General features: G+C 59.7%; 1 protein-coding gene across 12 annotated transcripts in view; it reads right to left on the bottom strand.

Annotated features, from left to right (window-relative positions):
• BIN1 (bridging integrator 1) overlaps positions 1-15,672 on the bottom strand; it is a 55,661-nt gene that overhangs the window by 19,003 nt on the left and 20,986 nt on the right. For all 12 annotated transcript variants that reach the window (XM_060016958.1, XM_060016962.1, XM_060016956.1 and 9 more), the window contains exons 2-6: positions 8,073-8,153; positions 2,495-2,549; positions 2,175-2,269; positions 1,619-1,714; positions 472-579 (exon numbers count right to left, since the gene is read on the bottom strand). In XM_060016958.1, the coding sequence (XP_059872941.1) occupies positions 472-579; positions 1,619-1,714; positions 2,175-2,269; positions 2,495-2,549; positions 8,073-8,153 (435 nt within the window). The remainder of the gene's footprint in view (positions 1-471; positions 580-1,618; positions 1,715-2,174; positions 2,270-2,494; positions 2,550-8,072; positions 8,154-15,672) is intronic.

A 15,672-nucleotide genomic window follows, 5' to 3' on the forward strand; every position in this document is an offset into this window, starting at 1 on the left:
TTCCAGCTGTGGCAGGGTCGCTTGGGATCCGGTGAAGGAATTCCAGCCAGAGCGCGCCAGGCCGGGAGGGGCCGGGCCAGTGAAACCCAAGCCAGGCCTGTTCTCATCTTGGAAAGCAGCCTCAGAGCAGGCGGAGGGGCCAGGGGACAGGGCGGCACTACAGGAGGGGCCAGGAGGGGGGCCTCGCCCAGGGGCCCACAGGAGCCTCTCACTCAGGCCCTGGGCCCAGCGCCGTCCCCACCCCAGCTCTTTGGCCAGACCTACCGGGACTAGTCCCCAGCCATGAAGCCATCTGGCAAGGGGGTTGAGGATGCCCACGGGCCAGGGCGCAGTGACAAACAAGCCCGCCAAGGGTGCGGTGAACGCAGCACAGGAAGAAGGCTCCCCGGGGGAGGGCTTGGGACCCCTGCGGCCCTGCTGCCTGCCACTCCCTGAAGACTCCCCGGCAGCACCCAACACCCCCAGCCTTACCTTAGCAATTTTGGCTTCATCCTTCTTCTTGGCGGTTTGGAGGGACTCGTAATGGTGCCGGGCACTGTCGTAGTCAACCAGCTTCCGCCCACGCTTGGCGATGCGTGACTGGGGGACAGAAGGAGGAGGGCGCTGAACAGGGCCTGGCGCCCACGCTGAGATGCTGACCCGGGGAAACTGGGTCACGGGCACGGTGACCTAGATGCACCCGGAGGTCTCAGGGCAGCCGACTCCAGGCTCAAGTCCGTCTAAGACGTGCCTGCGACTGTCTCTCGGACATTCCTGGTGGCAAAGAGCTCACCCTTCGAGGCAGTCCGTGCCCTCTGCGGTCCTTTCTTCTATGGAGGTCCTCGCAACAGTGAACCATTTTTGTCAGTTCCTGCCAGCCGCGTCCGACGAGCCCCCTCCCTTGGCCCTCAGCTCCTTAAAGAGGCCTCCTGGGCCTCGGGCTTCTCTCCGCCCGGGCCACCACCACCTGCCTCCCTCCTACTCTCCCCGTAAGGCACCTGCGGGAGCCTGAGGCATCTGCACTGGGTGGCCGAGGTGGCCAGCGTGGACCGGGACCCCCGCACCCACCCACCCAGGGGATCGGGTCCAGCACTACGGTCACCACCTGAGCTCCAGACAACTCTGCCTGCATGTCCGGAGCACCTGGGGTCCCAGTCACCTCGGCGGCGATCCTGGCACACCGACGGGTCCTCACTCACCCGGGCCCAGCAAAGGCAGCTGGCTTTTTGAACACGCGGAGTCGCACAAACACATCCAGGTGCGAGGCGACACGCACAACTATACACCTTCCCTTCCAAGCACACAGAGCCTAACACGGGGCACACATACCCAGGCCTTCCAGCCCCCTAATACACCTCGTCAACCCTACAGGCACTCCACAGGGACACGGCCACACACTTACATGCCCCATGAGGTCTCTTTCCATAGTCTGGAGACCCAAAGGGACAGGGCTTCCAGCTCAGAAAGGCCCAGGTCTGGGGGCTGGCAGGCTGGTCTCAGAGGGAGCAGCCCTGGAGGACAACGTGCCAGGCGAGTGGGGGAGGCCTGCCTTCAGGCCTGGGCTGCCCTCTCTCCCTCTCCAGCTCCCCGACACAGGCTGCCAGGCCGCAGCAGGGTGGACAGACCAAGCGCCTCTCACCTTGATGTCAGGGAACTGGCCCAGGTACGTGTCCATGGTCAGCAGCGCCTGGTCCACCAGCTTCTGGTGGTAATCCACCCAGAGCAGGTCATTGTTCTGCGGGAGACGAGAACACAGCAGCGCGCACCAGGGGAGCCGGCCCACAGCCGGTCCGGCTCTCACCTCCCAGGGACCCGGGGGCCAGCTCTGCCCCATCGCTTCACGGCTGGGCGGCTCCTCAGAACCTCAGTCCCCTTATCTATGAAATGGGGTCACACCTCCTGCCTTTTCAAAACGTGACCCTGAGGATCAGATAGGCCCAGGGCTGGTGGGGCCAGGGAGGGAGGCTTCCCGAGCCGGGAGACACAGCGCAGAGAGGAGAGGTGCCTCAGGACCGCATCAGGAAACCCATCTCAGTGCGAGGGCTGTCAGAGAGGGAGGTGGACTTGTCCAAGAGCACACAGCACGTGAGGGCCAGAACGGCTGGTCCCAGAGGGCGCCGCAGGGTGCGACGGGCGGCCAGCTGAGGTCAGAAGGGCCCTTGGGGAAGGGCCCAGGCCACTGGTCCCATACTCACCTCAGCGATCTTGTTCGCTTCATCCCTGCCAGGCCAGTCAGGCTCGTACACCTCCTGCAGACACTCGTTCAGCTTCTTGGAGGCCTCGTGCATGGCTGTGGGGCAGAAGGGCCATGCTGCAGCTAGGGCCATGGGGACCCCTGATTGGGGGTGGTGGTGGGGGTTACCCTTGCCCCACCCCTGAAGTCCCAGGAGGTAGGTGGACATCCCTGACAGCCCTGCTGCCCCTTCCCAGCTCTGCGCCCATCAGCTCCACGTGGGGAGGGCCCCCTCTCTGCGTCCCAGGAAGCCCGCCCATCCAGGCCAGGTCTGCCCCTTACCTTTGACCGAGGCCAGGTAGGTCCGGAGATCCTTCTGCAGCCGGGTGCCCTCGGTCTGCAAAGAGGCAGACGAGAAGAAGGTGAGGGCCTGGGGCACAGCCCACACCTGCCCTCTGCCTCCTGCACCTCACGGACACCTGCCACGGATGGGCTGTCCACGGCAAGGCACTGGGGGCCTACAGGATACCGCGCCGGGGCACGGCAGCTATCTCCTCTCTGGCCACTGACACACTGAGCTCCCTCTCGGGAGCCTGTGCCCGAAGGAACATTCACCCAAGGGTGTCAGCACCTTCTCTCTCAGACAGTATTCTCAGCCCTGTAAGGAAGGCAAGAAGACGGAGACCCCTCCACCCTGGACGAGACACTGGAGCACGGCCGAAGGACACACACACGCACAGCCCAGGTGTAGGATGGGACCAGCGTGTGGCAGGCCTGCCCTCGGGTAACCATGAACCAGGCGACCAACAAGCCCAGGAACACGACCGGGGGTACAGGAGCCACCCAGCACCTTGTCCTGAAAGCTTAGGTGGTTGGTACCTGAGGCCAGCCGACTCCCACTGCATCCCACCAGGGTCAGGAGGGTTCTGATGGGGAGAGGAGAGGTCCGGAAGGGGAGGCCTTTGGAAGGAGCGCAGAGAAGTATGGGGGTCATGTCCAGGCCTCTCGGGACACTGGCCCAGCTGAGAGGGAAGATGCAGGAGGAAAGGGTGATGAGGGAGAATGGGCCAGGGAGTGAAGCACCCTGAGCTGGGAGGGCAGCTTCCGGGGCTTCCTGGAACAGCAGGCAGGGCCAGCAGAGAGGGTGGAACCACAGGCACAGCCTCAACTCCCTCTGGCCATCAGCACCGCAGAAGGCAGGAGCAGGACAGCTGAGCTCCAGGTGCGAGGAGGGGCGAGCAGGCTGAGGCCAGCGGGGAAAGTCTGAGACCACCGCCAGGGAGATGCTGCAGTTTTCAGAAGCCGCGTGGAAAGTGGGAGAAAGCACACAGAGGCTTTGGGGCCGTGAAGACCCAGCTCTGTCCCTTACTAGACACGTAGCCTCTCTGAGCCTCGGTCTCCTTGCCTGCCAACTGGGTCGAACGACCCCAGCCTGGGAGACCACAGGCACATGTGCGTGGAGTGCCTGCAGGGGCGCCTGGCACATCACAGGCCTTCAGGGAAATGGCTTAAGTGAGCTGGGCCGGGCCCGAGGTCGTGAAGGCCAGCCTCAGGAAGTGGGCTGTACACTGAGAACAATGATGGGGGACCTAGGGGGACACAGGAGACCGGGGCCTCTGGAGGGCCGTGACGGCAGACCTCCTGGGCTCTCCCTACCCTGACACCAGCCTACGCCTCAGTGACACCTTGTTTTGAAGTCCCTCCCCCTGGTGGAGGGTTAGATAGATGACAGCATCGAGCCACAGTCCCAGGAGACCTGAGTCCCTACAGAGCTCCACCCGGCCAGCCTGGAGCTCCCGCAGGAGACGGAAGGTGGTGGTCCACCCCTGCAGGTCAAGGCTCCAGCCGAGGGCAGGCAGGGACCCAGCCCCCCTGCACAGGCTCACCCCCAGCACCCTCAAACCTCTCCTATCCCCCTGCAAACAGGCCCCCCCTCTTTACAGCCAGAGCCCTTTCCTCCTGCCCTGGTGTCCTCAGAGCTCCGGGCAGCAGCTCCTCACTGGGGCCGGCACTTTCCACACACCAGCTCTCAACACCACGGTTTCCACCTAATGAAGGGGAAACTGAGAGGTTGCATGACTTGCCCAGTGTCACACAGGCACTGGGAGAGCCGGCGAGAACCCCCAATACCTGGCCACTCAGGCCCCAGTCTGCCGAACGGGTCACGAAGGGGCCGGAACAGGCAGCTGCCTATTCGTTATGACGACAGCAGAGACACTGTGCAAGGAGGGTTTCAGCACATCGCATTTCAAAGAAGGAAACTCTGGCCACATATCATTCTTAGGAACATCCAAGTTTGAGGTGTGTGCTGATTAAAGTACGAAACAAAAGGCCAATCCACAAGCATTCAAACCTCTCTGGAGTTCCCTCAGGGATCGCATGTGGACCCCATGGGACGGGGGAACGAGGAAGGGTCCACCCCATTCCTGATGCAGCCTTGATGCACCCGCCCCCAGTCTTCACAACTCAGTGCTGTGGTGGTAGAGATGAAGACTCGAGTATGTTTGTGATGTGATGTTATTGTGTTCATCTGATGTCACAGAACCTTCCAGACCCAGCTTAGCCTCCATCACCTCGCTCCCCTCCCCAGAGTCCCCCAGCGTCTGTCTCCAATGCACCCTGAGAAAGGGGTCGCCCGTGGGCGGGGGCGGGGGGGTTGCCACGCTTGCCCAGGCTTCAGGCCGTACCAGGGCCCCTTGTGCTTCCCAAACAAGGCCACGCTGTGAGCAGGCACGCTGGGTACAGATGTGCAAGGCCCGCCCTGTGCCAACTGCAGCTGGGCCCAGGGTCGACGCCCCCCGCCCCGGGGCCCCCAGCCAGCTGTCTCCTCAGGCGGGCGCCCAAGCCACCTCCCCTCCACGCTGGCTCTGACAAACAACTCGGCGGAGGCTCCTGGGCGCTAACAAACGCCCTGCAGAGCAGCTGGGGAAGGATAAAGTCCTGGAGCCCCTGCCCCTCAGCCTGCTCTCCTGGCTCCGCACTTGGGAGTCTCGGAAGGGCACCACAGCCTGGGACCGACGGCAGGGGCGGCTCCATGGGGCGGCCAGCAGGCAGCCCATGTCCCCCGAACCTCCCTCCAGAGGCTCTCCCTGCCTCCCTGACGTCAGCCCCCATCTTCCCAGGGAATCCAGGGGGCAGGGAAGTCCTCCCCCGCATGGACCTCTCTGGCTCCAGCTGACTCTTGCCCCTCTGCAATCAATGCCACAGGAGCTTCAAACGACAGATAGCCAGCAATGCCCCCTTGGAGCAGAGGCCTGGGTGGATCCTGGGGGATGAGAAGGAATCAGACCCGCCCCACCTCAGTGACAGCTACACAGCAATGATGAGCCCTGGGGTGCAAGGTCCAGGTGGCTCCTAGGATAAAGAGCTTGGGCCACCTGGAGGACCCAGGATGGCTTCCGGGAGGGCCTGAGCTGGGTTTGAAGCACTCAGGTGGGCGGGAGTGTGAGTGGGCCCTCCAGGGTTTCACAGTGCAGGGACGGGACGCAGGGGCAGGGATGTCGCAACTAGCACTGAGCAGGCCCAGAGGAGCTATGTAAACTGGGTCCCTGTGAGAGCAGGTGACAGCAAGGTGACCGACACCCTCTCCTAGGACCCACCCCCATAGGAAGGGGTGGGAGATTCACTTCCTTGAAGCCCAAACTCCCTGCCATCCTGAACTCAGCTAGGGCTGGCCCACCAGGCCTGGTGTTCCCAGGTGAAAAGCAGGGTTCCCTGTGCTCAAGCTTCACCTGGCCTTTCCCAAGCCGCCCGCCCCCGCCCCCCGCCAAGCCCTGCAGCTCCCCTGAGAATAGTGACCCTCACACCTTTGTAAATCCTGAACCCCACCCCCAGGTCCTAGTCATCTCCACACACCCATCAAATCCAGAACTGCCCAGCTGCCCTAACTCCTACGGGAGGGTTACCCCAAGCCTCAAACGAGACCTTCAATTTGCCCGCCCTGCTTCCACCCTTGGCCCCTGAGAAGGCGACCACCCCACCCAGCCTGAGGGCAGAGCACCAGCTCAAATGACCGCCCATGTCCACAGCCAGGGAGCCACCAGCACTGGCTATCTTTAGCCCTGGCCTCACTCCCCAGCCCCTCTGGGCAAAGATCAGTGGGTGACTCCTTGCCCAGAGCCAGCGACCCAGAGGGAACCTCAGGGTTCTTGTCCAAACCTCTATTTTGCAAGTGAGAGACGTGAGGCCCAAGGGGCAAGGGCTCACACAGAGCCACACAGCCAGCAGACGTCTCTGTTCTGGGCCTTGAAACGTTCCTGGCCTGGGGGACAAGCAGCCATGGGGGCTCCCAGCCCTTTCTGGGGAACCCCTCAGTTCAGCTTCTCTGGCAGGTGAGGGTAGACTTGGTCCTGGGCCCTTTCCCAGCTGGCACCCCGGCCCTCTCCCAGCAGGCTCCCCGGCCCTCTCCCAGCTGCTCCCCTGCCCTCTCCCAGCATGCACCCCTGCCCTCTCCCAGCTGTTCCCCTGCCCTCTCCCAACATGCTCCCGGCCCTCTCCCAGCATGCACCCCTACCCTCTTTCAGCTGCTCCCCTGCCCTCTCCCAGCATGCACCCCTGCCCTCTCCCAGCAGGCTCCCCGACCCTCTCCCAGCTCCTCCCCTGCCCTCTCCCAGCATGCACCCCTGCCCTCTCCCAGCATGCTCCTCGGCCCTCTCCCAGCATGCACCCCTGCCCTCTCCCAGCATGCTCTTCGGCCCTCTCCCAGCTGCTCCCAGCCCTTGGCCAGCGGGCTGTCAAGAGTTTTCCAGAGGAGGCCCCTTCCGCCAGAGGTTCCATTCCAGCCGCAGAGGCTGTGGTGGGTACCTCCCGTGCTTTCTGAGGCGTCAGGTGTGGACAAGCAGGAAGAGGCCTGGGCCCTCCCAGCCCCTGTCTAGGCCCACCTGGCCCCTTTCCTAGCAGAGCTGAGACCCTGACCTCACTCCCCACAGCCATGCCCATTCCTGTGGCCTCCTCTGGCCCCCATCCCCCTCTGTCACTCACTGGGGCTGGTCTGCAGAAGCCACAGAGCCGTGGCCCAGCTCTCTCTCCCTGCCTCCTTGGCCCTGCCCAGTGAGGGGACACTTGCCAGGGTCATTTCATTCCCCTCTTCTACTACACTCAGACACAGCCACCAAAGTAGCTTATTCTAGACTTAGCAGACCTGAGCGGGGAAGGTCTCGGGTACAACCCAGTCTGGGTATTTAGAGCCCTTTGGTCAGGAAGTCCTCCCTTGGATCTAACCACTGCCCCCAGGCTGCCAACATAATTAAGGCCCTCCTGTCACCGGCCCCTGGCCTGTAAAAGGAATTGCTAAGGATGCCCTTCAAGTCCCTTGCAGTTTTTGGAATCAGACAAGTATGGGTCTGAATCCACTCCCAAAGCTGGATGGCCTTGGGCAAATCACCCAACTTCTCTGAGCCTCAACTGCTTCATCTGTGAAAGGGGCACAGTGACACCAGCTGCCTTACAGGGTCGTTACAGGCACCCACAAGCCATCTACAAATGGCCAGGCCTGGAGCTTGCCACTCAGCCAGGCACGGTCGACACTTTGATCGAGGTGCCCAAACCTAAGCCAATCTGCTCTGCTCCCGCCTTAAACCCTGCAGCTACCACTCTCCTCACAAGAAGCTTCTAGAGATCCCACTTGCCTTGACATTCAAGGTTTCCCAGAGCCTGGGCACAATCTAACGCCAGCTCCCACCCCAACCTGAAGTGTTACCAAGGACCTAAGGTATACCCCTGCCCCTCCTTCCTCTCCCCCACGGTCCACACCCAGGGCCGATGCTCCCTCTTCCAAGAAGTCTTCCGTGACCTCGCCAGCCCACACTGACGCTCTTCTCAAGTTCCCCTAGCCCACAAATTCAGCTCTTGACATTTTCCACCTGGCAGCCGCAGTTCCATTTTCACAAGCTCCCTGAGGCCAAGGGCCACCCACACTCACCAGCTGCTTGTTGAAATTCTGGACGCACTGTTCAAACTGCTCATCCTTTGTCTCATCCGCCTTCCCCAGTTTCTGGAGGACCTGCCGAGGCAGAGGGGGAAAGAAAGTGTGTTACTCTGAGAAGGGAAGTGGCCAAACCAAGAGGGCCCTGTCACCAATACCGCAGACCCCTCCCCACCCCAGCCAGGGTCGGGTCTGGGAGGCCCATGGCCAACATCACCCAGCCCAGGGCACCGGGACCATCAGAGGTCTTGTGGCTGCTGGGACCCCCAAGGGCAGGACTGAGACCCTCTTCATCCTCTACACAGGGCTCACCCATCAGTCAAGAGGAGGAACTTAGGACAGACTTGCTGTAGTAACCGAAACAGCAGTATGAGGGGTCGGGCGCCCCTCCTAGCTGAACTTACACTGCACCCCTGGGTGCTCCCCCCCAACCCTGGCAGCTGAACATGAGGGGGCCAGTAGGGGCAGCCCCACCTCCCCACATGACTCCTTTTCCTGGGCCCAAGGCTCATAAATACCAGACGGAGGGGCAGGGAAGTGACCGCCCCAGGACCAGGAGGGCAGGGAGGGTGGCTGGGCGTCAGGCTCTTGCGGTCCCTGGGAGTCAGCTCCCAATCTGACCAGAGTTTCAGTTATGACCCATTCTAGCCCATATCTAGACTCCCTCCCACCCCTGGCACTCACACTGGCACACGTGCATTCACACACACAGGCACACAAGTGCACACACACGTGGGCTCACGGCCACACACTCTACTCCCCAAATCCCAGAGGCAGACTCGCCCCTCTGTGAGTCACAGCTGTCCCTTCTCAGCTGTGTCAGCAGAGAGGGCATTGAGGACACAGATGGGGAGGTGGGTGGGTAAAGGCAGAGAGAGAGAGAGAGAGAGACCCAAGGCCGAGAGAGGGGGGAAAGATCTAGAAAAAGAGGGAGCCGGACCAGGAGCCTGAGAGGAAGCCCTGGCCCACCAGGTTCTCCCAGCTTCTGTCCCTCCAATCCCAGAGTTCTCTATGGGCAGAGAGAGAGAGCGACAATAAAGAAGCAAGGAAGGGTGAGGGCAATGGGAAGACAGCAGAGAAAAACATGAGATGGGGGTACAGGAAGAGGGAGGCAAAGACGCCCCTCCACAGGCCTGGGCAGGCAAGCAAAAAGGAAAACACCGCGACGATGGTCGGCAGAGACGGCGGCCAAGACCCAACAAGAATAACAAGTAAGCAGGTGGTAGTGGGTGAGGGTGGCAGGTGGAGGAGACAAACAGGTGGGCCCCTGGCAGGGATGAGTACCAGATGGGGCTGGAATGTCAGGCCAGGGTCCTAGACCGAGGGATGCCCAGTCCCAGAACACAGCCTGGACCCTTCCCACCCCTGACTGACCCTAGGATGGCCTGTGCTGCCCCGCTCCCCCTCTCCCAGCTGCCCAGGAGCCAGGGCGAGGCCAGTCAGCTCTCAGACCCTCTCTCTCATCATGCAATGCATTCGGCCATCTCTTGCCAAACGCCCGCTCTGTGCCCAGCCCTGTTCATCTCTGCTGGGTCAGCAAATCATTCAGACGTGTGCCCAGTCCCAAGAGAGAGGGAGGTACATGAGTCTGCGGGAGCCCAGGTTGGAGATCCTATCCAGGTCGGGCAATCAAGGAAGACTTCCAGGGGGAAGGGGCAGCTCAGAAGGAGGGGAGAGCTTGCAGCAAAGGCGAGGAGGACCAGAAAGATGAGGTCCGTTACCAGGGAATTTCAAGTCGCTCGAGATGACTAAAGGTCGCAAAGGATGGAGAGGAAAGGCGAGAGTGGCGGGTGCGGGGGCAGCGGCGCACACTGGGGGGCAGCCCGCCAACAACTTTGTGCTACAGCAGTCAGGACACTCCATGGGTGAAGTGCAGCTGGATGCCAAGGGCCGACAAGGGACTGAGAGGAGACAAGCAAAACCACGCGCAGGAAAACAGGCACTTGGGAATTCCCTGGCAGTCCCGTGGTTAAGACTCTGCGCTTCCAATGCATGGCGGGAGCGCAGGTTCGATCCCTGGTCAGGGAACTAAGATCCCACATGCCGCACAGTGTGGCCAAGAAAAGATTTTTAAAAAGAAGAAGAAAGTAAAAGAAAGAAAACGGGCGCTTCCCTCAATCCACAGGCTCCCCATTCCCCTGGCAGCCACATCCGGCTGGCCCCATGGGAACAGGGTGGAGCTGTGGGGATGCCCAGCCCACTCGACACTGAGCACAGGTAGGTGACTCACCCCATCAATGCCCACCCCACAGCCCCGCCACCTCCAGAGAAAGAAATGGACCACCAGGTGGGAAAGAACCTGCAGAAGTCAGCAGGGGCCACTGGAGCAAACCATCAGGCAGGAGAACTGGAAAGTGAGCCTGTCCACCCCCTGCCTCTCCTTCTCCCTGAGGAGATGCCCTCCATCAGTGGAGTCACCAGTGCCCGCCCGGCTATCAGGGCTCCTGAGAAGGCCAAGGCCCCGATGTACACACAGACATGTATACCTGGCCCCAGGCATCCAACACAGCTGTGGGTTTCCCCCAGCCAGCGGAAGCCACCAGAGAGAGCTTCAGGCCTCGAGAAAGAGGCCAGCCATGGTGAGACTACACCAGGTGGTGAGAAGAACCCTGAGAAAAGGGACTCTGACCACGTCTCTCAACCTCAAGTGCCTTGTCGGAAAATAAAAAGGACGTTAGCGGGCTTCCCTGGTGGCGCTGTTGTTAAGAATCCATCTGCCAATGCAGGGGACATGGGTTCGAGCCCTGGTCCGGGAAGATCCCACATGCCGCGGAGCAACTAAGCCCGTGTGCCACAACTACTGAGCCTGCGCTCTAGAGTCCGTGAGCCGCAACTACTAAGCCTGCGTGCCACAACTACTGAAGCCCGCGCACCTAGAGCCCGTGCTTCGCAACAAAAGAAGTCACCGCAATGAGAAGCCTGAGCACCTCAACGAAGAGTAGTCCCTGCTCGCCGCAACTAGAGAAAGCCCGTGCACAGCAACAAAGACCCAATGCAACCAAGTAATTAATTAATTTTTTTTTAATAAAGGACATTAGCGCCCACCTTAAGGCTCATGTCTGTAAAACATCTCTGTACCTGGCCCATAGTAGGTACCCAAGTACAGGTGATCCCCTAAAAGACTTTCAGAACAGCCTTCACACAGTTGATGGCTGGACCTGACACAAACCCACCCTCCCAGTCCAGACAGATGGCATCCCAAGATGTCAGACAGAAGGCATGCATGTGCACACAGCAGACTCCTATTCATCCTCCAAAACCTCGCTCAGGCGACACCTCCTCTGTGAAGCTGCCCCTGCCCTTTCCCTCCTCCACCCCACTCTGTACCACTTAGGGCCTGTACCAACTCTCCTCATTGCCTGAGTGTCTGCCTCTGGCCTTGCCCAAGCCTGCACAGCCTGAGAGCCAGGACAGTGTCCAGCCCTCTCTGTGTCCCCAGCTCCGTTACAGGGCTGGGCACAGGGTCGACACAAAACTCGTTCTCATCTGAGCTTTGAACTTTGAGATCAGAGTCTTGAACTTGAACAAAACAGTCCACTTCTCAGTTTCCTGTTATGCAAAATGAGAGGGTCGTGTATGGAAAGTCCTCAGCCTGACACGCAGAGAGCTCACCATGAAGGTGGCTGTTAGGATCAGGGTGAGCTCTGGCATTCACACGAATCTGAGGTCTGGTCTTGGGTAACGTGTGTTGGCTCCAGTGGGTCCCAGCCCTGCAGAGTCAGTGTGGAGGGCGGTGACCAGCACGGCTCCATGTGACCTCAGGCTAACTGCTTAACTCGCTACACCTCAGTGCCTGCCTCTGACATGGGAGTAACTGTACCCACGGCACCGTCGAGGCTCAGGGCATCGCCCAGTGAGTGTGTGCTGGCCTTGGCCTTGTTTATGGCTCACTGTACCCATCCCACTTTACAGACAAGGGGAGGAGGGCACACAGCCTGGGTCCTCAGGGGGAGCTCCCAGTGTGGCTACTGGGGGAAAAACAAGCTGGGCACCTCCTGCCCCAGGCCAGGGACCAGGACAAAATTTGTTGCAGTACAGCTCCACAGCACCGACGGCTACCTGTTTGCCACCCTCCATAGCTGGGCCTCCTGCCACGCCCCAGACACTGGGGAAGAGGCCTTTCTGACCAGCCTCTGGGGTGCCCAGACTGCACCCGATCACCCTGCCAGCTAAAAGCCGCTGGGCCATGCCCGATCTGTCCCCACCCCCACAGAGGCCCCAGGGTGGCTCTGTCCAGCCCTCACATACACAAGCTCACAGCCCTCTCCTCGCCGAGAGCGGAGCCCCAGACTCTCCTGTGTCACGCTAAGCACACGCTCATCATGCATGTCTCCCCTGTAATAAACAAAGGGGAGCCTTTTGGACGATGCGACAGATGACACCAAGGTCGCAGTTGCTCAGCCCAAGCCCAGCGGTCCAGGAAGGCTTATCGGTGCCACCCCGTCTGCTCTCACCACATCCTCAGTGCAGCTAGATAGCAGAGGGTATGGAGAGCCTCGGAAGGACCAGCCCCGGGCAGGGCAGAAAAAGGGGAGCTGGTGGCAGAACGAACCTCCCCGACAGCGTCCCTGGGTCAGCCTGTCCGGGCTGGGCCGTGACCCAGGGCCAGTGGCCCCTCCCTGGCTGGGGCAGGAGGCTCACAGGACACGGCTGAGTGCCTCTAAGTGCCAGGGCTCAGCGACAGCTTCCTGTGGCGGGGGTGCTGCAGGGGGAGGGGGGCGCCCCTTCCCCAGCCCCTCTCACGGCCCAGAGGCCTCGTCCGGGCCATCTCGCCAGGCCACCTCCTCTCCTCCTGGATGGCCAGTGGCCCCAGGGGACAGACCAGCTGTGCCACACACCCGGCCACCAAACCCAGAAGAACAGAAAGGGCACCCGGGGCCAGTCTCGTTCGAACTAGGGACCAATTATCGCTCACTGCCCACCGAGCACAGCACTTTACAGACACCACGGGCCCCCTCCTCACAGGGAAGTGTCCTTGGCTCCACGCGACAGATGGCAGGCAAATCAGGACACACAGCCTAGGGCCTCACAGTCAGGCGTGAGCACAGGGCTGCTCCCAAGCTCCAGACTGGAGGAGGGGCACCCAGCAGACCTGGCCCCCTCCAAGCCACCCCAGCCCAGCCAACACAGCGCAGGGGAGCAAGCGTGCAGGCACTCACCCCTCGGCTGACCCCAGGGGTCCCGCTTGGACCCCTCCCTCCTCCCAGAGCGTGGCCCGCCCCCTGCATGTGTGGGACACATGCCCACATCTGAACATGCAGCACAGGGCTGGCAAGAAAAGCCCAGCCCAGGGGCCCAGGACGGAAGCCCTGGTCCCCAGGCTCTGGACCAGGCTAGAAAAGCCCTTCTAGAGACCAGCAGAGATGGAGACCTCCTCCCGCCTCCCCCAGCACCTGGAGCCCTCACGCTCACACACACAGAGGAGCGTTCAGCTCCCCCGGGCACCCACCAACCAGCCGCTGAGACCCCAGCAGGCCTTCACCTTCCTCATCATCTCCTCCGGCACCTCCACGGCCACGGCCTCAGTTGAGGCTGGTCACGGAATGAGCTGCGCCCGGGCGGCTGGGCCTCACCACTGCACTTCCTCCTCCGGGCAGGGCCTGCGGTCAGGGGACCACAGCGACAGGATGCACGTCCTTGCAGCCTCACAGAGGCTCCCGGGCAGGCAGGGGCACACAGACAGACAGGCAGATGGGCAGGTGGAAGGCCAGGTTTTCCCAGGGGTCACACAGCAGGGACCCATTCGGATGGAGACACGCCAAGAGGCAAAAATGAAGAGGTGGCCATCAGAATTGGGCCAAAGGCCACCTGGTGGCTGGAGCTGCCCCCTCCCAGGATATTCTGCCCCAACTTTCCACAGCCTCAGGGTCTCTGGCTCATTCCCCGACACCCTGGGGTGACCCCCTGACTCCTGCCCGACGGCTCCATCCTCTGTTCCAAACAGCGGGATGGGCTGGCTTCATGGTCCTCGAGCTCAGATGCTGCCCGGGCCCACCGGGCCCCCTGTGATGGACGCCTGTCCCCACACTCCTCCCAACCCTCTAGTAACCTAGGAGCCAGGTGGGCAGGGCCTCAGCAGAGCAAGGAGGGAGAGGGGAGAGGTAAGCCCCAGCCCACCAGGCACGGCCACATTGCATAGGCCCCCTCCTGACTTCTAGTTTGAAATATAACCCACATAAATGGCAAAACAAGTTGAAAGAAGAGTACAACAGACTGCTCTCTGCCCTTCCCCAAACTCACCAATTGTTACCACAGGCCACAATTTTTCTCTCTTTCTCTCTACTGAAACAGTTTAGTTCGTTTGTTTGTACGTCAGCCCAACCACTGGAAAGTAGGCTGCAAACATCATGACCCTGTACCCCGAGTCCTTCACCCCTAACGACGTCGGCACATTTACGTCGGCACATTTCCAAGAATAAGAATGTTCTCCTAAATCCCCGTGGTACCATGGCACCCCCGATGTTTACTCTTTACTTATTACTATTACCCAATATACGTCCATATACAAACATGCCTAGTTGTCCCCCAAATCTCCCTTAGGTCTGGGTTATTTGTTTTTTGATCTGGGATCCAAACACAGTTCATAGTTCACACATTGCCTTTTTTTTTTAATTGAAGTATAGTTGACTTACAAGGTTGTGTTAATTTCTGCTGTACAGCAAAGTGATTCAGTTATACATATGTATACTTTTTCATATTCTTTTCCATTATGGTTTATCACAGGCTATCGAATATAGTTCCCTGTGCTATACAGTAGGAACTTGTTTATCCCTCCTTTATATAATAGTTTGCATCTGCTAATCCCAAACTCCGAATCCATCCCTCCCCCTCTCCACCCTGGCAACCACAAGTCTGTTCTCTATGTCTGTGAGTCTGTTTCTGTTCCGTAGATATGTTCATTTGTGTCATATTTAGATTCCACATGTAAGTGATATCTCTTTCTGACTTACTTCACTTAGTACACACTTTGCTTTTTCTTGTCATGTCTCCTGTCTCCTTTAGTCTAAAATATTCCCCCACATACCTATTCCCTGTACATATTTGTTTCTCTTTCAAGATATTGACATTTTTTTTATTGCAGTACAGTTGATTGACAATGTTGTGTTAGTTTCAGGTGTACAGCACAGTGATTCAGTTATACATATATATCTATTCTTTTTCAGATCATTTTCCCTTCAGGTTATTACAAAATACTGAGTATGGTTCCCTGGGCCACACATTTTTTAAGAGCACAAACCAGTCCCATGGAGCATGCCCTATGCTCCAGATTCATCTGCTCATTCCCTCATGATTAAGTCCAGGTTAAACATTGTTTTGGCAAGCATACTACAGAGGTAATGTGTCCTTCAACAGCATCACCTCAGGATGCCCCCTGCTTCCGGTGCTGAGCTTGACCACTTGGTCGGGCAGTGTTTGCCTGACCTCTGCCGTAGAGATGACTTGTCCCTAGATGATTGACTAGTCATCTGAAAGGCGATACATCGCCACTGTGTGACTGTCCACGGCCAATAACTTTTTGCCCGATGTCTTTATGTCCATTTAATACTTTACTACTCAAAGTGGGGTCCACGGACCAGCGGCATCACAGCCCTCTGGG

This window comes from Delphinus delphis, chromosome 7 (assembly GCF_949987515.2).
Source record: "Delphinus delphis chromosome 7, mDelDel1.2, whole genome shotgun sequence".
Taxonomy (NCBI): domain Eukaryota; kingdom Metazoa; phylum Chordata; class Mammalia; order Artiodactyla; family Delphinidae; genus Delphinus; species Delphinus delphis.